We start from the raw sequence: 22,933 nt of genomic DNA on the forward strand, positions 1-22,933 counted from the left end.
TGGCCTTCTTCCCCTCTGTCTGTCTTTCTGTTTCTCTCTCTCTGCTCTCTTTTTGTAATTTTCTTGTTTTCCCTCTCTTCCTTCTCCCTGCCCTTTTCCCCTCTCTGCCATTTTTTTTTTAGCTCGTTCCCGAAAATCAATGGTCTGAGAAGGATCATGTTTGCTTTCTAATGGTTGTGTGTCCGTGTGTGAGTGTGTGTGTGTGTGTGTGTGTATAATGGTTGTGTGCTAGAGGATTATGGTTCTATAGCGTCCTGAGGGAAAGAGGATGTAACTTGAAACGTGCTCAACTCTTCCCGTTCTCCCATCCCCCAACATGTTTCCTCGAGCCTCTTTTTCTCAACAGACATTGACTGAAAGGCTTAAAGGAAGCCTTTGTAGATTATTTTATGGGAGAAAAAACATGTATGGTAGGCCTTCTCACACTTCTCGAGCATTTGTACGCCGTCAAATATAATGATGCCGGGAATGGGAGGAGGAAAAGGACGAGAGAGAGAGAGGGAAGATGTGGTCGAGAATGTAGTGAAAGATTGAGTGTACGGGAGAGTAAGAGTGGGGTCTCTCCCTGTGCTGAAGGGTGTGGCCGGAGTCGGGCTGTGCGGCAGAGTCCCCTGAGACGTGCACACACACACACACACCATAAATCAGCATGGGCCACGGGCAAGCTGTCAGAGGCGAGTTGTGGGCTGGTTGGGGGGGGGGGGGGGGGGCAGTGGAGCACATTGGATGGCCAGTAGAAATACAGTGGGGCAAAAAAGTATTTAGTCAGTCACCAATTGTGCAAGTTCTCCCACTTAAAAAGATGAGAGAGGCCTGTAATTTTCATCATAGGTACATTTCAACAGTGTACTAGACAGTGTTGACAGACAAAATGAGAAAAAAAATCCAGAAAATCACATTGTAGGATTTTTAATGAGTTTATTTGCAAATTATGGTGGAAAATAAGTATTTGGTCACCTACAAACAAGCAAGATTTCTGGTTCTCACAGACCTGTAACTTCTTCTTTAAGAGGCTCCTCTGTCCTCCACTTGTTACCTGTATTAGTGGCACATGTTTGAACTTGCTATCAGTATAAAAGACACCTGTCCACAACCTCAAACAGTCACACTCCAAACTCCACTATGGCCAAGACCAAAGAGCTGTCAAAGGACACCAGAAACAAGATTGTAGACCTGCACCAAGCTGGGAAGACTGAATCTGCAATAGGTAAGCAGCTTGGTTTGAAGAAATCAACTGTGGGAGCAATTATTAGGAAATGGAAGACATACAAGACCACTGATAATCTCCCTCGATCTGGGGCTCCACGCAGGATCTCACCCCGTGGGGTCAAAATGATCACAAGAACGGTAAGCAAAAATCCCAGAACCACACGGGGGGACCTAGTAAATGACCTGCAGAGAGCTGGGATCAAAGTAACAAAGCCTACCACCAGTAACACACTACGCCGCCAGGGACTGCAGTGCCAGACGTGTCCCCCTGTTTAAGCCAGTACATGTCCAGGCCCGTCTGAAGTTTGCTAGAGAGCATTTGGATGATCCAGAAGAAGATTGGGAGAATGTCATATTGTCAGATGAAACCAAAACATAACTTTTTGGTAAAAACTCAACTCGTCGTGTTTGGAGGACAGTCACACTCCAAACTCCACTATGGCCAAGACCAAAGAGCTGTCAAAGGACACCAGAAACAAGATTGTAGACCTGCACCAAGCTGGGAAGACTGAATCTGCAATAGGTAAGCAGCTTGGTTTGAAGAAATCAACTGTGGGAGCAATTATTAGGAAATGGAAGACATACAAGACCACTGATAATCTCCCTCGATCTGGGGCTCCACGCAGGATCTTACCCCGTGGGGTCAAAATGATCACAAGAACGGTAAGCAAAAATCCCAGAACCACACGGGGGACCTAGTAAATGACCTGCAGAGAGCTGGGATCAAAGTAACAAAGCCTACCACCAGTAACACACTACGCCGCCAGGGACTGCAGTGCCAGACGTGTCCCCCTGTTTAAGCCAGTACATGTCCAGGCCCGTCTGAAGTTTGCTAGAGAGCATTTGGATGATCCAGAAGAAGATTGGGAGAATGTCATATTGTCAGATGAAACCAAAATGTAACTTTTTGGTAAAAACTCAACTCGTCGTGTTTGGAGGACAAAGAATGCTGAGTTGCATCCAAAGAACACCATACCTACTGTGAAGCATGGGGGTGGAAACATCATGCTTTGGGGCTGTTTTTCTGCAAAGGGACCAGTGGACACGGACGACTGATCCGTGTAAATGAAAGAATGAATGGGGCCATGTATCGTGAGATTTTGAGTGAAAACCTCCTTCCATCTGCAAGGGCATTGAAGATGAAACGTGGCTGGGTCTTTCAGCATGACAATGATCCCAAACACACCACCCGGGCAACGAAGGAGTGGCTTCGTAAGAAGCATTTCAAGGTCCTGGAGTGGCCTAGCCAGTCTCCAGATCTCAACCCCATAGAAGTCTTTGGAGGGAGTTGAAAGTCTGTGTTGCCCAGCAACAGCCCCAAAACATCACTGCTCTAGAGGAGATCTGCATGGAGGAATGAGACAAAATACCAGCAACAGTGTGTGAAAACCTTGTGAAGACTTACAGAAAACGTTTGACCTCTGTCATTGCCAACAAAGGGTATATAACAAAGTATTGAGATAAACTTTTGTTATTGATCAAATACTTATTTTCCACCATAATTTGCAAATAAATTCATTAAAAATCCTACAATGTGATTTTCTGTATTTTTTTCCCTCATTTTGTCTGTCATAGTTGAAGTGTACCTATGATGAAAATTACAGGCCTCTCTCATCTTTTTAAGTGGGAGAACTTGCCCAATTGGTGTCTGACTAAATACTTTTTTGCCCCACTGAATACACATGCTGTATCAGATTGAGGTTAGATGATGGTTAGATTAGATAATGCTTGATCGTTTTATCAAATCTATTCTATTCAATTTGAATTGTATTCCATTCTCCCCCAGGTAAAGACCACGTGTGTCGCTTTGTTGGGTGCGGCCGCAATGATCGCTTCAACTACGTGGTGATGGAGCTTCAGGGTCGTAACCTGGCCGACCTGCGGCGGAGTATGACGCGGGGCACCTTTACAATCAGCACCACCCTGAGACTGGGACGACAGATACTAGAAGCTATAGAGAGCATCCACTCTGTTGGCTTCCTGCACCGAGACATCAAACCGGTGAGACGGGGTCAGAGGTGTGTGTGTGTGGGGGGGGGGGGGGGGTTAGGGCTATTGCGGTGACCGTTTTACCCGCCACACCGGCAGTCATGACCGCAGTAAAATCCTAGGTGACTGTTGAGTCACGGTAATCTCCTCTTATGCACTCAGGACACATGTCGGTAGTACCCAACTTGCTAACGATCATCAGGTCACTAATGGCCTGGTACTCAGGTCTCTGTTGTCCCTCTAACCACTCTGACATCAATGCAAATACAATTGAAAATCACGTCAAACACTAATCATCAAAACAGTATGTGCTTTTAAAACTTACATCACTGTGATTGATCACTTTGAAGAAAGAAGTTCAACAACAGGTTGAAACTGAGTGGAAAACGTGGTCGTTGTGGATGTTGTGTTAAAGCCCAACGCAAGGAAATGGACAACGCTTTCTAAGGTGATGATTCATTTAGAACACTCATATGCATATTAGAGCTTATGCGTACGCAATATGCATAGGCATACTGTATATATGATCCCAAGCCCGTTAAAAAATGTAAATAATGATTGTGCTGTTATACAATGCATAGCCTACCGCATATTACACATGTCAGAAAAACATACAAAAAATACTGATTTAATATTTCGTTGCTACATCATTTATAGGACCTGTTTCAAATGATAGCTTTTATGCTCAACATAGCCACTTCATATGTGCACTCTCGCTCCGGAATGGGAAAAATATCCTTTCTATTTTATTCAGCTAAGTTCAATTCTATTCTTGTTACTATACAATCATATAATATTGTCACGCGCTCCCTCTCTGGCCTTTAGGTCACCAGGCTGCTCGTTAGGGCGCACACCTGTCACCAGCGGTACGCACATAATGACACTCACCTGGACTCCATCACCTCCTTGATCACCTGCCCTTTATATCACTCTCTTTGGTTTCTTCCCCAGTCGTCATTGTTCCTGTTTCATGTCGGTGTGCTGTTCGTGTTTCTTGTTTTGTTCATTTATTTATTAAATGTTTTCACTCCCTGAACTTGCTTCCCGACTCTCAGCGTACATCGTTACAAATATAAAATAATGGCACGGGACTTGTACAAATATCTAGTCTGCTAAATGAACAAGCGTACAGCCTAAGGGCATGGAGCATAGCCAGATAACATACAGTAGGCCAAATCATATACTGTTTTTCTAAAAATACATTCTCTTTATGTCGTAATGTTTCTTTAGACCTGCCTAAAATAGTTATTGTGATGTTGTATTTTCAAATGATTTAATATGCTTTTTTTAAATGTAGATTTTTCTGGACGGTCTGCATCAGTGGCTTATATGCGGCTTGTATGTGTGGAGGCCTGGAGATGCTAAACATGTTCATGTTAATTAATGGTCCGTTACCATGAGACCGGCAGACTTTAGCATGGCAATAACCGGCTGCCAAAATGTCATGACCGCCACAGCCCTATGAGCGGGTATGACTTTTTGGAAAAAAGAGATGTATATCTGTGTTGGTGAAGAGAATCAGACTGATAGTTGTTATTTAAATCCTCTCTCTCTCTCTCTCTTTCTCTCTCTCTCTCTCTCTCTCTCTCTCTCTCTCTCTCTCTCTCTCTCTCTCTCTCTCTCTCTCTCTCTCTCTCTCTCTTTCTCTTTCTTCTTCTTCTTCTTCTTCTTTCCCCATCTCTCTCCTAGTCCAACTTTGCCATGGGCCGTTTCCCCAGTACCTGTAGGACCTGCTACATGCTGGACTTTGGTCTAGCTCGCCAGTTTACTAACTCCTGCCAAGAGGTCCGACCGGTAAGCGTCTGTGGTGTTGAGTGTGATTAGACACTGGGGGGGCGGTTTTTCCGGACACAGATTAAGCCTAGTGCTAGACTAAAAAGCATGTTTAATGAGGAATCTCAATTGAAATAGCTTCTTTAGTCCAGGACTAGGTTTCTATCTATGTCCGGGAAACTGGCTGTGTCTGTTTGTTTGTCATGTAAGATTCCTACTGTGTTAGTCGTCCAGCAGCTTGTGAAGTCTCTCTTTCTCCCCCAGCCACGACCAGTAGCAGGGTTCAGAGGTACAGTCCGCTACGCGTCCGTCAATGCACACAAGAACAAGGAGATGGGTCGGCATGACGACCTGTGGTCTCTCTTCTACATGCTGGTGGAGTTCATGGTTGGCCAGTTGCCATGGAGAAAGATCAAAGACAAGGTAAGCATCTAGCTTGAACATTCCATCATGTACACCAACCAATCAGCAGTCTCTGAAACAATAGTCAGGCTACAGACGTACACGACTCGTAGTGGCAACATTACCTTTAGCTAAACACTAACTTATGTCACAGCTCTGACGTCACTGCATAGGAATGTACTCGTTCTCCTGTGTGCATAGATAAAAAATAGTTCCACTGTAACATGTGTGAACCCTCCCCAGGAGCATGTAGGGAAGCTGAAGGACACCTATGACCACAGGCTCATGCTGAAACACCTGCCTGCTGAGTTCACTGTCTTCCTGGATCACATCTCTAACCTGGACTACTTCACCAAACCAGACTATCAGGTAACTGTGTGGGCGGGTGGTAACATGACATATCTCTCTCCCTGAGCCTACTGCATGTGTGTGTATACAGTACCTGTATCTTTGAACTGTTTACAACTAAGCACTGTGTTAGTTCCATGTGTGTCAATATACAGGAAGTCACAGTTAGGGCTGTTGCGGTGACCGTATTACCGCCGCGCTGGTGGTCACGAGTCGTGAAGGCAGTCAAATTTCACGTGACCGTTTAGTCACGGTAATTAGGCTTCTCCAAGCTCTGATGCTGCTGGTGATTGTTAGTAGCCTACCAAACGTGGTAACTGTGGCACTCTATTGTCCCTCTAATCACTCTGACATCAATGCAAATGTCTTTGAAAATCGAATCAAACACTTCATGAGCTGATGTAGCGCAACATTTCAATAGGCTATGCAGTTGTGTGAGATAACAGAGTGATGGCTTCTACTTAGGAGGAGGATACGTTTTCTATAGGCTAGGCCTACTGTATTTTTTTATATATTTTTTTTACTTTCCTAATATTAAGCACACTGCTTCTCTTTACAACAGGAGTATAGCCTTCCTGACTGGCATGAAAATCAACCATGGGGAAAACTGTCCTCCATTCACTATTCAAGTGGATAGATGATGTGTATTTTTTCCCACTGTCCCTGTTTCGAGACAGGTACACGATAATGGTCCATTCTAAATCAAAACAAATGTCACACATATATTATTTAGTGTAGGTAAAGACACGATTAAATCGAGAATAGTCTGATGGGTGACAATATTAGCCCATCACTTGTGAATGATGCCCAGCATAAGAAACAATGTATTTTCTTACGACATTTTCGAATCATAGTCGCACACCTCATGTAGCCTAGCCCGTTGACCTATATGTTTTAATAAGGTTTGTACCACAACTAAAGTGGATCGAGCCTGCAATACATAAGCAGCGCGTGAGTTTCAAGTTTGGGGAAGATCATTTTCACCATAAAAATGCACCTTCATAATAAAAGCATTACATTCATAATCGCATTTGCGGTCACTTTTGATAATGGTGTTTTCCGCTCATGCAACATTCGCGCTTATAGCCTACTACCGTGTGCGCATTTGCTGCGCTTATAATGTGAAGAAATAGCCTAATAGTTGATCAACATTTTAAGTTAAACGTTCTGATCTGTTGCGTCAGCCACATTGCGTAAAAAAAGCTTTTTTTATGCTAGTGGTTATATTCATTTGGGATCTATCGCATCCCACAGCAGTCCCAGACTATGTTTGGAATATTGATTTATTGCACAGAATAGAATAGGTCGCCCTTTTGTACTATGGGAGATAGTAGATTGACATAGGCAAGTATTTTTGCTGTTCTTTAGGCCTACTCATCTTGTTGGCAGATGAAAGGTAAACGTGGACAGTTCTTCCAATATCTTCAATATGCACCTCGGAATTGGATAAGGAGGCGAGCAGTTACGTCCCCGATTTGTCTGTCTTCACTTGTAGCCTGTGAGAAAGACCCAATCACATGATGGAGCGCGCAGCACTCAGCGAGAAGAGTACAATGGCCTCTGGCCGCAAAAGGCATGGATTTTTTTAGGGTGCATTACCTCCACACAAAGGGGACGCCACCGTGAAATTCTAGGCATTATCAAGTGCTTGTCAAATTGGGAATGAGTGACTGAGAGCTCATGCCTTTCAAGCAACTTTTTTCAAATCATCATTAGAGTCTCATCATGCAGCCTTACAATGTATTAAAGATCTAAACATATAGCTCAAAGTTTGCAGAACACCTAAAGTACATTAACTCTAAATTAAGCGTATAGGAGTACCAATTTATTTGTTAACCATTCAATACAGAATAGCCACATGTGCGCACTCCCTCAAATAATTTGGAGAAAATATCCTTTCTATTTTATTCAGCTTTTTTAAATTGTATTCTTCAAACTATAAAATAATGCTACGGAATTCTAAGCAAAGCATTTGACAAAGCCAGAGAAGGACCTAACATAAGGACAACTCATAGTATGCTATTCTTTTCTTCTGAAATAGACCACATTTTCTTCATATCACGCTTCTTTAGACCTGTTTAAAATAAATAATGGATTTATTGTGAAGGTGTAGGCTTCAACACTGAAGCATGCATGAGAACACCAGCTGTTCCGGACGACTGTGTGATCATTCTCTCCATAGCCGATGTGAGCAAGACCTTTAAACAGGTCAACATTCACAAAGCCGCGGGGCCAGAAGGATTACCAGGACATGTACTCAAAGCATGCGCGGACAAACTGGCAAGTGTCTTCACTGACATTTTCAATGTCTCCCTGGCCGAGTCTGTAATACCTATCTATGTTTCAAACAGACCACCATAGTCCCTGTGCCCAAGGAAGCGAAGGTAACCTGCCTAAATGATTACCGCCCCGTAGCACTCATGTCGGTAGCCATGAAGTGCTTTGAAAGGCTGGTCATGGCTCACATCAACACCATCATGCCAGAAACCCTAGACCCACTCCAATTCGCATACTGCCACAACAGCTCCACAGATGATGCAATCTCTTCTGCACTCCACACTGCCCTTTCCCACCTGGACAAAAGGAACACCTATTTGAGAATGCTTTTCATTGACTACAGCTCAGCGTTCAACACCATAGTACCCACAAAGCTAAGGACCTGGGACTAAACACCTCCCTGAAGTGGAGCGGGTCGAGAGTTTCAAGTTCCTTGGTGTCCACATCACCAACAAACTATAACGGTCCAAACACACCAAGACAGTTGTGGAGAGGGCATGACAACACCTTTCCCCTCCCCTCAAGTGACTGAAAAGATTTGTCATGGGTCCCCAGATCCTCAAAGTTCTACAGCTGAACCATCGAGAGCATCTTGACCGGTTACATCACTGCCTGGTATAGAAACTGCTCGGCATCTGACCCTAATGGCACTACAGAGGGAAGTGGGTTCAGCCCGTACATCACTGGGGCCAAGCTTCCTGACATCCAGGACATATATACTAGGCGGTGTCAGAGGAATGCCCAGACTCCAGTCAGCCGTCATAGACTGTTCTCTTTGCTACCACACAGCAAACGGTACCGGAGCACCAAGTATAGGACCAAAAAGCTTCTTAACAGCTTCTACCCCCAAGCCATAAGACTGCTGAACAACTAATCAAATGGCCACCCAGCCCTATTCACAGTCAATTGTTGTCTACAGAATAAAGACAGAATAAAGAAGGATTTTTAAGCCTTGAGACAATTGAGAGATGGATTGTGTATGTAAAAAATGGAAGTGCCTTTGAACAGGATATGGTAGTAGGTGCCAGGCGCACCAGTTTATGTCAAGAACTGCAATGCTCCTGGGTTTTTCACACTCAACAGTTTCCTGTGTGTATCAGAAATGGTCCACCACTCAAATGGCATCCAGCCAACTTGACACAGCTCTGGGAAGCATTGGAGTCAACATGGACCAGTATCCCTGTGGGGTGCGCAACTCAATATTAGGAAGTTGTGCCTTATGTTTGGTATACTCAGTGTCTTTTTGCAGAATGACTGATTGTCTACATAATCTTGGATTGTCTTCAAAATGTCATAGCAATGAGTGTCTGAATGTCTGATCCCTCTTGGAGTACTAAGTATCAGTCAGCCAGTCAGTCTGTGATGTCGTACAAGTCCTTAGGTATCTCAGGATATTACATCATGTGACTTCCTGTTGTGTTGTAGCTGCTGATGTCAGTGTTTGACAACAGTATGAAGACCTACAACGTGGTGGAGAATGACCCGTATGACTGGGAGAGGACTGGGTCTGATGGCACTCTGAGCATCAACGCCACAGCCACCACACCACAGCACCACACACGCCTCACACCTGCACACATGGGGTAAGAGACTGGGAATCATGGACTAGCTGTTTGAAAGTCCACTGAGGGTTTAGGGGTTTCTTGTTTCTTTCACAATCACACACTGGTTTTAAAAACAACTATCACTTCTTTACAGAATGAATGAATGAATCTACCTGTTGAATGAATGGATGAATCTTCCAGTTGCTGTCAGTTAGTGACACCATAGTAACCTCTACTCTATGATTCCAGAATGGCGAATGCGTCCCTGGTCCCTGGGGACCTGGCGAGGGAGAACACGGATGACGTGCTGCAGGACGAGCAGCTCAGTGACAATGGGGAGAACAACCCTCCTCCAGAACGCCTCCCTGGATCCCCCAGCATGCCCCGGGCCAACCAGGAAGCTGACGTCTGGGAGATGCTGGACCATGACCGCAACCGCATCAAGACAGCTGTCTGGAAGGTAAACACACACACACACACACGTGAACACACACACGTGAACAGACCCACACACACATACACACCAGCACACATGTATACACACACCCATATCCTTTACCACTCCATCCCCTGGTTCCATCCCCACCAGGCAGCCACAGAGGAGGAGCACAGCAACAACCAGGGGGGTCTCCAGAGCCCACACGCCAACCCCAGTCTGGGCTCTCCTGTCCGGGTACACTCTGAGATGGTGGGGGCCTCCGGGCAGGACGGTGGTGGTCCTCTGCTCAGGAAGCTTCGTAACATCCACAGCTTTGAGCTGGACAGGAGGTTGACCCTAGAGGCCAAGCCCAGCCCTGAACGCTTCCTGGAGGCATGGTCAGTACCCTTACTAACCCCCTGTATCTCTATGCTTCTACACTATTACTTACAACCAGGAATGGGACTTAGCTGAGAAATAAATATATTAGCACTAGAAAGCTGGGATCCTCCTCTTTCTAGTAGCAACCATCAGTACTCTGCTTTCACACAGGATTGCATGTAGAAATCTCTGGGCTTATAAGAACACTTATTTCACTTCACACGTCAACCCGTTTGAGGAGCAGCCTCTCACTGCGTGACAGGTGATATTCTACCTAAACTCTGTATGCCATGGGCTCTCTAACCCAGTTCCTGCAGCTACCTAGTGATTCATTTTGGGAAACTAAGTGAAATCTGTTTGGGAACATCGACAGAAATGTTTTCCCAACTAAATATATTTTATTAAGCTGTTGACAGCCCCTCTCTCTTTACGCGCTTGGGAAAGGAATGAACAAATTCACTATAGACAAACTACTCTGTAAGCCACCCTGCGCAATCCGTGAACCAACATCATCGACTTGGCCTATACATTCTCTCCCAGACTCATGGATAGAACATTTGGAGCGTAGCATAAGGTAACCAGGCCATCCAGTATGCATAATAACACAGTCCACGCTCAAAGGTGATTACTAGAGTTTTGTTGAATTTTGTATATTAGGCTATTGCCTAATATAGCACAATTGTTATTTTAATTCAGGCTTGTTGGGGGGGGATTGAGTATAAACTCTAAAATGCAATGGACTTGCAACTTCTTAAATGCTGAGAATGAATCACCACTTTAGTAAGCGTCCATTTCACTGTATCCAATTGGTAGTTACAGTCTTGTCTCATTGCTGTAACTCCCGTACGGACGTGGGAGAGAGCTGTGCGTCCTCTGAAACACAACCCAACCGAGCCGCACTGCTTCTTGACACAATGCCCACTTAACCCGGAAACCAGCCGCACCAATGTGTCGCGATGGGACAAGGACATCCCTGCCGGCCAAACCCTCCCCTAATCCGGACGACACTGGACCAATTCTGCGCCGCCCCAGAACCTGGACTCGAACCCAGAATCTCTAGTGGCACAGCTAGCACTGCTAGACCACTGCGCCACTCGGGAGGCCCTAGATGATAAGTGTTTGTGATTTTCAATTGTATTTGCATTGATGTCAGAGTGGTTAGAGGGACAACAGAGACCTGAGTACCAGACCATTAGTGACCTGATGATCGTTAGAGAGTTGGGTACTTCCAACGCATCAGTGCCATTCATGTCAAAGCGCATAGGAGATTACCGTGACTCAAACGGTCACGTGGAATTTGACTGCGGTCATGACTGCAGGTGTGGAGGTAATACAGTCACCACAACAGCCCTACTCCTGTCCTGTCTTCTCTGAATGCCCTGACTGTAAGTCGCTCTGCATAAGAACACCTGCCAAATGACTAACATGTTAATGTCTTTCTCTCTCTCCAGCTCAGTGAAGCAGCAGGGTTGTGGGCAGCAGCAGCAGGAGAAGGGGTCTGAGGTGGGCCAGGGTGTGTCTGTACCTGCTGTTGGTGCCACAGCTCTAGGTCGAGCTGGTGGTTCTGACCGAGTCTGGCACTACGACGAGGAGTTCATATCTGGTGGTGGCACCAATGGTAGCTCACCCAAACCTGTCTCCCCTCACTCCCCTGGCTCCCTGGAGCAAGGCGAGGGGGCACCCAGCAGCGGAGGCTTCGTGGCCCTCAACCTGAGCTCCGGCAGGGGTGAGGTGGACTCCAGGGAGTGGGTGATGGTGGAGAGGCCCAGCGAGTCCCCAGGGACTGGAACTGGGGCGAAGGCTACGACCAGCCCCTCTGAGGAGGAAGAAGAGGACCTGGAGGTGCTGGAGGTACCCCTGGGGGCAGGCCAGGGGTCAAGGGAGAGCCCAAGTCCTGGTCAGGTCCATGGGGACAGGAATGGGAACCTCCAGGGGTCACCAGGGTCCAGGACAGGACCCCCTAGAGTGGACAGGCTGGAGCTGAGTGTGGGACACCCGGGAAGCGTGCCCCCCATCACCCCGACTAGCCCTGCTGAGGGCCTGGCTGAGGGAGTACTCACACAGGTAAGGACCTCGTGGACTTGTATTACACGGTTCACTGTAACACACTCCGCTATTTTATTACATACCTCACTGTAACACACTTCACTATTATATTACATACCTCACTGTAACACACTTCACTATTATATTACATACCTTACTGTAGCACACTTCACAATTATATTACATACCTCACTGTAAAACACTTCACAAGTCTATTACATACCTCACTGTAACACACTCCGCTATTATATTACATACCTCACTGTAACACACTTCACTATTATATTACATACCTTACTGTAGCACACTTCACAATTATATTACATACCTCACTGTAAAACACTTCACAAGTCTATTACATACCTCACTGTAACACACTCCGCTATTATATTACATACCTCACTGTAGCACACTTCACTATTACATACCTCACTGTAACACACCTCACAATTGTATTACATACCTCACTGTAACACACTTCACTATTACATACCTCACTGTAACACACTCCACTATTACATACCTCACTGTAACACACTCCACTATTATATTACGTACCTCACTGTAACACACTTCACTATTACATACCTCACTGTAACACATTTCACAATTATATTACATACCTCACTGTAACACACTTCACTATTATATTACATACCTCACTGTAACACACTTCACTATTACATTATTTACCTCACTGTAACACACTTCACTATTATATTACCTATCTCACTGTAACACACATCACTATTACATACCTCACTGTAACACACTTCACTATTATATTACATACCTCACTGTAACACACTTTAATATTACATACCTCGCTGTAATTCACTTCACTATTATATTACATACCTCACTGTAACACACTTCACAATTATATTACATACCTCACTGTAACACACTTCACTATTATATTACATACTTCACTGTAACACACTTCACTATTATATTACATACCTCACTGTAACACACTTCACTATTATATTACATACTTCACTGTAACACACTTCACAATTATATTACATACCTCACTGTAACACACATCACTACTACATACCTCACTGTAACACACTCCACTATTACATACCTCACTGTAACACACTTCACAATTATAATACATACCTCACTGTAACACACTTCACTATTATATTACATACTTCACTGTAACACACTTCACAATTATATTACATACCTCACTGTAACACACATCACTACTACATACCTCACTGTAACACACTTCACTAGTATATTACGTACCTCACTGTAACACACTTCACTATTATATTACATACCTCACTGTAATACACATCACTATTACATACCTCACTGTAACACACTTCACTATTATATTACATACCTCATTAGCTCACTTCACTATTATATTACATACCTCACTGTAATACACATTACTATTACATATCTCACTATAACACACTTCACTTTTATATTACATACCTCACTGTAACACACTTCACAATTATATTACATACCTCACTGTAACACACTTCACAATTATATTACATACCTCACTGTAACACACATCACTATTACATACCTCACTGTAACACACTTCACTATTATATTACATACCTCATTAGCTCACTTCACTATTATATTACGCACCTCACTGTAACACACTTTACTATTACATATCTCGCTGTAACACACTTCACTATTATATTACGCACCTCACTGTAACACACTTTACTATTACATATCTCGCTGTAACACACTTCACTGTTATATTACATGCTTAACTGTAATACACGTCACTATTAAATACCTCACACAGGTAAAGACATATCATGCAATGTTTACTGAAAGTGTAATACACCTTACACAGAACTAGACACGGTAGGATGCTTCATTCATCTGGGTCAACAGTAGCATCTTGCTGTGGATTGAAGTGAAATGTGATTGTGATCACTAATGTCATGTGAGCTTGTTTCTTTTCTTGTGTGAGCTTGGTAAAACTACAGATACTCCTCAGACAATGGTTTTGTTTGAGAGTGGCTGTTGCTTGAAAGGGCACTTTGATTTGCATTTGATATCATTATTTGCTCTTTATTTACAACTTTCATTTGCTATGTTGATTTTTCTACTCTTGAATTCTTGTCCTGGGTTGACCCTTTCACAAACGGTGCTATATGAAGTAATAGATTGTACACTGACTCATGCGATTCCTCTAAGGAGACGTTTTAGATCTCAGGATTCCTCCCACCTCGCCGTCCACTCCCTCAAAGTTTTAAATATATGCTATACTCCTCCTTTCTCACCCCCACCCCCATGCCAATCCGCCCATTTCCCCCACACTACCCTCTCTCCACACCTTCAACTCTTCCTATTTCTCTCCCCGCACTCTACCTGTTCAAACCATCCCTGCTCTTTCACCACCTTCCCTCTCTTTTCACCCTCCCTCTCATCACCTCTCACTCCACACTTCCTCTCCTCCTCTCCTCTCCTCTCCTCTCCCATCCTCTGTCCCTCCCTCCTTCCCTCTCCCACCTCCTCCCGTACTCTTAGCTCCCCACCTCTCCTCCTTCCCTGCCCGAGGAGGTTTTGGCCAGGACGTCCAGTCCTCTGTTCCTGCGTTCCCCCAGCCCGCACACCCAGACCCTCCTCACCACACTGTCGGACCCCCTGCACCAAAGGGACCCTCCTGGAATGAGGCACAGCTATTCAGCCAACCACCAACAGCACCTCCTCCGTCCCACCTCCTGTTCCTCCTGCCACGCCTCCCTACCTCCACCACCTCACCCCGGTTCCGCCCGTAACCAATCGCCCACCGGGCGCAGGAAACTGCCCGCGATCCCGGCGGGTGCCGCCAACAGCAGGTTCCCTTCCGTTATACGCATCACACGTGCCCAACTTCAGCAGGTGATGATCACGCCGCCCACTCCGCCCTGAGGCCACTAACCAATCAGTCGTCTCTATCTTAACCATAACACACCGCCTACCTTCCTCCCTCAGCTATTAGTTTCTTCCTGTCCTTTTTTACAAGTTTTGTTTGGTTGTTCTGCTTCTTTTTTGTTTCCTTTTGCTGCTAGTGCGTTTGTTTGGCTGTTGTGTTGTTGTGTTGTCATCAGGCAGGCTGCTCTCTCCAGGGAACAGCAGATCATTGTGATGCAGACTGAGCACGCTCAGATCAATGTGTCCTCGTGTCAAGGGAAGGAATTCGGTCAATTCTATTTCAATTCCTTTTCATTTCAGAATGTAAACGGAAATTGCACTTCCACTTTTCTTGATTGAAAAGCGATGTTGAACATTGGAATTTGAATGTCAGTTTACTTCCTGAATTGACTGAATTGAGTCCAACCTTGCTCAGGGAGCTTTCTGATTGGAGTATGTGTGTGTTTAGAATGTGGAGCCATGACAACAGGTTACGTGACAGTAACTTTTGTTTTGGTGATTGTCTCTGTCTTTTGTCCTTTCCTCTTCTCCTGTTCGCTCTTTCTTTTCTAAAAACTCAACCTGACCCTCTCTTTCTCTCATTTGTAGTCCCATGCATGGTTGTGTAAATGTTTTTGTTCTTATTGCAGACCTGGGTCAAATACATGTGTCAAATACTTGAGGGGTACTTAGTTTAGCTTTCCAGGTACAATGGAATAGTCCCAAAACTCCAAGTTAAATAAAATACATTATCTATACTATTTGACCCAGATCTGTCTTGTTGCTGGTTTGATACTGACTAACAACTTAACTGACATTTCCTTGATCTTAATTAAATCTTTTCACATGATCTCTTACAATGTTGCCATTTGACTCTATTTCTCTCTCTCTCTGTCTCTCTCCGTCTGTCTTTCTCCCTCTCCCCATCTCTATCTGTAGTTGACAGCTCAGCGGTCCCAGTCAGGCTCAGACAGTGCTCCACATTGCCTCCTGCTGGAGAGACGAGGTGAAGCCGCAGCTGAGGCCAAGCAGCCGCAGGATAATACTGCTACCGCTAATATCCACTCCTCCCAGGGCCAGGAGCGCCTGCCCACCCCTAACCATACCTTTACCCAGCCTGGCAGCCAGCCCGCCAGTCCCACCACTCTGGATGACCTCCTGGCAGATACCCTGGTCAACGGAGGAGACACCAACACCCAGACCCATACCAAAGCCCACAGTCCTGTGCCAAGCCGAATGTCTTCTCCTCACTCCCCTCGCTCTCCCGTTTCTCCTAATTCTCCCCGTTCTCATTCTCCACGCTCCCCCCGCTCCCCCCACAGCCCAGTATTAGGGCTAGTCAACGGCCATCTCTCTCCCCCAGCTTACGGCCAGGGGGATGGCAGCAGTGGAGCCTTCCCAGAGCTGAAGGACCATGAGAGTGACCAGCCCCGGCCAGATAGGGGAGATGGGGTGGAGACCAGTGACCCAGCCCCAGCACTAACCCCCTCCTCCCTGCCCTCCGCCCCCCGTAGGAACCCCTCCCGCAGGCTGAGCCGTATCCCTGTCCTGGAACCCTCCAGTCTGCTGGACCTCCTCCCCACTCCTGGCTCTGCCATGGAGAAGCTGCTTCAGAAGAAAGCCCACCACCACCAGGGAGGAGGCCACCACCCAGCCCCCTCTCCCACAGCCTCTCCCTCTCTCTCCCACCGCGGCTCCATGATGGCCTCACTCCCCCGCGGGGAACAGCTGTCCTCCGCCTCGGACCGCTCTGAGACGGCCGATGAGTCATTCCTGGGGTCACGCTCCGACCGCCAGGGGGACGATGCCCCCTCCCTGTCCTCCTCCTCCAGCCCCCTGTCCCGTAAGAGCAGGATCCCTCGCCCTGTTAACCTTCCTAACCCGGCCACAGAGCAGGAGCGAGCTGCACAGTACCTACCACGCCCACCCCCGGGCAAGCCACCCAGTCGCCCTGCAGTGGAGGGCAGGTAATATAACTCTTCATTATTAGTTTTTATTACCTGTCTATGCCATCTGTCATAGTAGCCTGGTCCCAGATCTGTTTGTGCTGCCTTGCCAACTCCTATGGTCATTGTCATGCTACTGTTTGGACACAAACAGATCTGGGATGAGGCTACTATCATTCAGCTGAATTACTCTCATTTTGCCTTAATGATCTCAATTTACAATGTATATCTAAAGTTACAAACCCATTCTCCATATTCCATCCTCCACCCAAGGCTGAGGCGTTACCGAATTCGAGCGGGCAGCACCAGCGACTCAGACCTCCTGACCTGCCTGGCCCAGCTCATGCACCATGGTCATGGTGGTGGTTCTGTCCGCGGCTCCCCCCACCACGGCCGCTCCTCAGCTCAGCACGGAGGCTCCCGGATGGGCATGTGTAGCCTGACCAACTCCCCCCACCACCATCACCACCGGAGCTCCAGCGCATCTCCACGCAGCTCCTCCTCTCTACAGCGCTCTGTCTCCTCCTCCCCCTCCCGCCACGAACACCGCGGGGGAGAGAGAGGAGGAGGGGTTTGTTTCGGTCGGTCCCGATCCCCTCCTAGCTTCTCCGGGTCCCCCCCTCCTCCCCGGCGCTCCTACCCTCACCACCAGGAGACTTGCTGCAGTCGCCAGGCCCGCACCGGCCCCTTCCACCAGCACGCCCCCAGGGGGAAAGTCTGCAGCCGCGAGGAAAGAGAGAGGAAGTGCTCCAGCAAGCTGAGCAGCAGATAGTGGCCCACTGCTCCAGCTCTGGTCCAAGCCTGGCCCACAGGAAGCTCTGGGCCTATTTATTAAAGCGTCTCAGGGTAAGAGCAGGTCCCCTCTGTCATTGTAATCTTATTCATGAAGTACGTAAATAATAATAAATCACTAAACTTATCCTAGATCAGCACTCCTATCCTGAGATGCTTTGCGAGTAGGCCCTGGGAGGTCAGTGTTGTTGCCACAGCAGAGGGTGGGATGTTCATACAGACCAGACGATCATGATGAGGATCTGAGGCCTCTGTCAGAGAATACTGAACTTAATGCCCCCCCCCCCTCCTCCCCGTTCAGTTTCTCCCCACACCCCGCTGTCCTCTATCTCTTTCACTTGTAAATCCTTCACTCTTTCTCCTCTTATTCCTTCCATTGTGTCATCGTTTAATCACTCATTTATAAGCCCACTTTAAGCGGTCATACTTCATGCAAAAAGTATCCAGATGCGTCATGCTGTGTGTAAAATGTTGGGGTACTTACTTCCCTCATCTCCTCAGTGAAAGTGAACACACTTCATTCAGATTACCCTAGGACGCTCATGGTGGAAATTCAGTGGATGAGCACTTGTGTATTAATCACTAACCATTATTATATTGGCTTGTTGTGTTTGTGTTTGTGTTTCCTCTGTACTGGCCTAGGGAGCGCAGTGCATAGCAGGCCTACATGTAGGGCCATGAAGCCCTCGAGAGAAATGTACACTATCTACAGATCCTATTTATTTATATTTTGACGCTCCTGTCACACCAGTTACACTCTCTCTCTCTCTCCGTCTTTGACTTCAGATGTACTGTATAGCGAGGGTCCTTTATTTCAAAGGCATCTAAAGCAATCGATCGATCAGTGAAAGAAGTGATCATTTTGAGCGATCCTTCCTTTAATACAATCGTATAGTGTGTGTGTGAGCTCACACACCTACTTGTGCCTACTGTGTTGATTGATTGATTGATTGGGGGAACCTAAATGTCAAAGTAAGTGTGTGATTGAATACTAGTAACTGGGCCTTGATTCCCTTTATATGCTCCTCTTGAGAAAGGAGTCTGACTTTGCGTCCTAATTCTTTACCCTTCTGCCTTGGACGTAAAAGTAATGGTGTAAGAAATATGATGGCAACCCTCCCTAGCCTTGCCCATGCTTACACCAATCCAGCGATTTTAAATGCATGGATGGGAGGGAACTGCACACTTGGGGAGAATTTGGACACAGCCTGCTGATAACTTTATAACAGTAGTAGTGAATACAAGGCAACACTAAGTTATAATGATTATTACTGTATAATAAACACTTGTCTTAATGTGTGCCTTGCCTTGGCACTTTGGGCAGCTCCTGGTTTCACTACAAAGTAGGCTATGATTCTCATTTTTACAAAATGACCCCCTGCAAAAAATTGTGCCAGCTTCAAAGACAGTCCTCTTCATGTGAGTGTAACTTTATATTATTCACCACAAGGAAAAGGAAGCAAAGTGAATGGTTTTATTTTATTTATTCAGACATTATTTTAAGAAAGAACATTTTTATTTAAGATATTAAAGAAAGGGAATGTTTTAAACTAAAACTTCGATATCCTGTTTGTCTAAATGTTATGACAGGTCCAATATTTATGTCAAATAATGTCATGCTATTTATACCATATAAATATCATGTATCGTATACCAAATCAGTGTTTCAAACTTCCCAAAGGATAAAAAAAAAAACATGTGCAAGAGAATGTTTTGTTTCTTTTGTAATGACATACTGTATGTTGTGTGCACTATTACCTCAGAGTTCATGTATTGTTTGAGAACCAACCACAATTTCAATGAACACTATCATTTAAAACCTCCCTCACCTGACCTTTCTTCTACCCCCCCCCCCCCCCCCTAGCCTGAAATCCAGAACCGGTTTTGTTCTGACATTCCACTCCTTGTACTCCGTGTTATTGCCCCACATTGGAATGAAAAGGAGTAGCAAGGAGTGGAATGATAGCAGAAACCGACTGAAACACGGGCTACCTCTCCCCACCACCTCTGCTTGTAAGATACTGTAATATAACTAACCACTGCTTCCAGCACTATTACTCCTTGCATGCGCTGCCTACCAAGAAAAGAGAAAAACCAAACAATCAACCAATCAGTAAAGTAAGCAGCATACCAGTTCCCATAATGCATTGTGAATGTCTGAAAGGGAATTCTTCTTCTTGTTGGATAGTACCGTATGTATTTTGGTTGGAATATTTAATTTGTTTCGTTTTCTATTTCTCCTCACAATCTCGATCACTCTTCACTCTTATCGTCCCACCTGGTCCACAGCATTGATCTGCTTTTCTAGCTCTCCAAACGCTCATAATCCTAGGACTACTGCACTGACTGATTCGGTAATACTCCTGAAAAAGGATGCTGGCGAAATACCGACGGTATAATTTTTAATACCGTTTAAAAAACAAACGTTTTGTTTTTTTTGGGGGGGGGGGGGGGGATGCGTGCTACGCCACTGCTTATATAATAAATATAAGTTAAGTATCGCTATAAGAAATCTAAAATGTGTCAAATAAATGATATCCAGCTCAGGGCTCCAGCTATGCATTTAGTTTCCTAACTTGCTAGCTAAGTGGCAAGATGTTAAGATCAAGCTTCTTGGTTATAACAGAGACATTCAACTCCCTCCTGGATCAAGATCCCTGTTGCCTAAATTGTTTTGTGCATCAAAAACGGTAAGACGCTATGAAAATCTGGTTCCCACCCAAACCTTATACAACCAATATGCAGTGGGAGGTATCTACTATACCACTGCTCTATGAGATGGACTCCATTGCTCTGTCATGATATACAGTACTGGATGTCAAGTGAGTTGTTTTACTTGGTCCAATGTGATAGATTGTCTTGGTACTTGGCTGCATACAGCCTGGTGGCGTTCCAGGTTGCTTACATTGCAGACAAGCTGATACAGATCTGATTCAACGTAGATCTCTACAAATGTGGGCGTAGTGTTTAACATAGCGGGAACCCCATCAATTACTTCATGATCTGATGATCTATGCAACATGTGGGCAACCTTGAAAAACCCCTCTGTCTCACAGCGTCGTCACTATCTGGCCAAGTTGCAAAGTCATAAGCCCTAGCCTATTTCTACAAGTTCTCTTTTTAAAATCTGGTTTTAAACCTAACCTTAACCCTAACCTCAGTGCTGACCTTATGCCTAACCTTCAATTAAGACCAAAAAGCAAATTTTGTTTTTCTGCAGCCTGCCCATCTAGTGGGAACCGTTTCACAGAGCAGCTATGATATGACTTATCCCAAGGCTAGACACAGACAGTGTTCAGTCAGTCGGTCGCCTTAATCATGTCTCTTCTCTTTCCTTGGCTGTGTAAGCAAGGGATGACTGAACTGTCTGTCTGTTTGTCTACTCTGTGCTGAGGATCACTCCACTGCTTAGCCACCAAGCTACTGTCAGGTTCTTCCATAGACTGTATAGGGTTCTCCCGAGTCCCTTTCCATCCTTGATAGGCGTGTTGTCCGTCCCGTCTTGCCTGCCTTTACAGATCTGTGGAAATGATTTATCCAGCAGATTAGAGGCAGAGTATTGGTGTTTGGCTTTCAGATATCTAGCTTTTCTTTCTGTGGGCACCTCTGCTCTTATTGGCCAATTTGATCCAATCAAGTTGTCCATTGACTGGACAGAATGTTTGAAGTCACCGGCAGTAGCCAATAGCCATTTGACCACTGAGCTGTGTCTGGATTCTGGAATCAGAAATGTGTTTTAAGGTGTATGATAAAGCTCTGTTTTTACATCCAGAGATTGTGATACGAATGTACAGTACATATACAGTAGTACCACACCAAGCAGTGAGTGATCTTTTCAATTCTAGGTTATTCGTTACTTCCATAAGCTAACTGACTTCAGCTGTAGTTGCTCAAAATGTTTATTATATACCTGTAAAAAGTTTAATGTATTTATTTAAAAGGTCATCTTGATTAACCGTAACTTATTGCTTTACTAAAGGCTTTAATAAAAGGAAAGTGCTGAAGGAATAAAGTGCTGCTGATTTTGGGAAAATATCAATCCATTCATAATATTTGCATTTTATTGTTATTATTGCACAAAAAAGTGGTATATTTAAGCAGTAAGGCCTGGGGGGTGTGGTATATGGACAATATACCACGGCTAAGGTCTGTTCTTTTTAAGCACTACGCAATGCTGAGTGCCTGGATACAGCCCTTAGTAGTGGTATATTGGCCATATACCACAAACCCCCCCTGTTGCCCTATTGTTATTATAAACCGGTTACCAACGTAATTAGAGCAGTAAAAATAAATGTTTTGTCATGCACGTGGTATACAGTCTGATATACCATGGCTGTCAGCCAATCTGCATTCAGGGCTCAAAGCACCCAGTTTATAATGTTACTTTTTGGACTGAGATTATGATTTGCCACTGACTGTATGGTGGTGTGATTGTGAAGGTGTCACGTGTCATAGCCTACCTGTATCTGTGGTCCATTGATTGTACTCATTCATGGCCACAGATACTGTGTTTTTGGGCCAAAAGGCCAAATGTAAAAACAACAACAACAACAAATTGATTTATTGATGTATTGGGTAGTGATGCTCATCGTTGAGACCCATTGCCTGTGTGACTTCAGTTTTAGATATTTCTTGAGATGCTTCACGTTTTAGTCCTGTGTTGCAATGTAACGGTTTTGAAATGTATGTACAGTCACAAGGAAAGAATGTAACAAGAGGAGGATCGACATTGTACATAACTGTAATTATGTATGCTTATTTTATTATTTGTACCATATCAATGCCTTGTACAGTGTTTTTTTTTTTTCGTTTACAATTATTTTGTATTTTATTTTTATAAACTGGTTATAAATAAAATACTCATTCAGCATGCAGAAAACACCTAAACTGTTTGCCTATTTATTTTATTTGAG

General features: G+C 45.0%; 1 protein-coding gene across 3 annotated transcripts in view; it reads left to right on the forward strand.

The window, feature by feature from the left end:
* ttbk2a (tau tubulin kinase 2a) overlaps positions 1–22,899 on the forward strand; it is a 29,237-nt gene extending 6,338 nt beyond the window's left edge. For 2 of the 3 annotated variants that reach the window (XM_021573864.3, XM_036954606.2), the window contains 11 exons: positions 2,996–3,210; positions 4,888–4,992; positions 5,236–5,394; positions 5,617–5,742; positions 9,424–9,581; positions 9,792–10,002; positions 10,132–10,358; positions 11,793–12,405; positions 14,917–15,270; positions 16,222–17,249; positions 17,502–22,899. In XM_021573864.3, the coding sequence (XP_021429539.3) occupies positions 2,996–3,210; positions 4,888–4,992; positions 5,236–5,394; positions 5,617–5,742; positions 9,424–9,581; positions 9,792–10,002; positions 10,132–10,358; positions 11,793–12,405; positions 14,917–15,270; positions 16,222–17,249; positions 17,502–18,000 (3,695 nt within the window). In that variant the 3' untranslated portion in view covers positions 18,001–22,899. The remainder of the gene's footprint in view (positions 1–2,995; positions 3,211–4,887; positions 4,993–5,235; positions 5,395–5,616; positions 5,743–9,423; positions 9,582–9,791; positions 10,003–10,131; positions 10,359–11,792; positions 12,406–14,916; positions 15,271–16,221; positions 17,250–17,501) is intronic. The other variant, XM_036954607.2, reaches the window with a different exon arrangement.
* The last annotated feature ends 34 nt before the right edge of the window (positions 22,900–22,933 follow it).

The sequence above is a fragment of the Oncorhynchus mykiss genome, chromosome 19 (genome assembly GCF_057628025.1).
Source record: "Oncorhynchus mykiss isolate SJ-2025 chromosome 19, ASM5762802v1, whole genome shotgun sequence".
In the NCBI taxonomy this organism is placed as follows: Eukaryota; Metazoa; Chordata; class Actinopteri; order Salmoniformes; family Salmonidae; genus Oncorhynchus; species Oncorhynchus mykiss.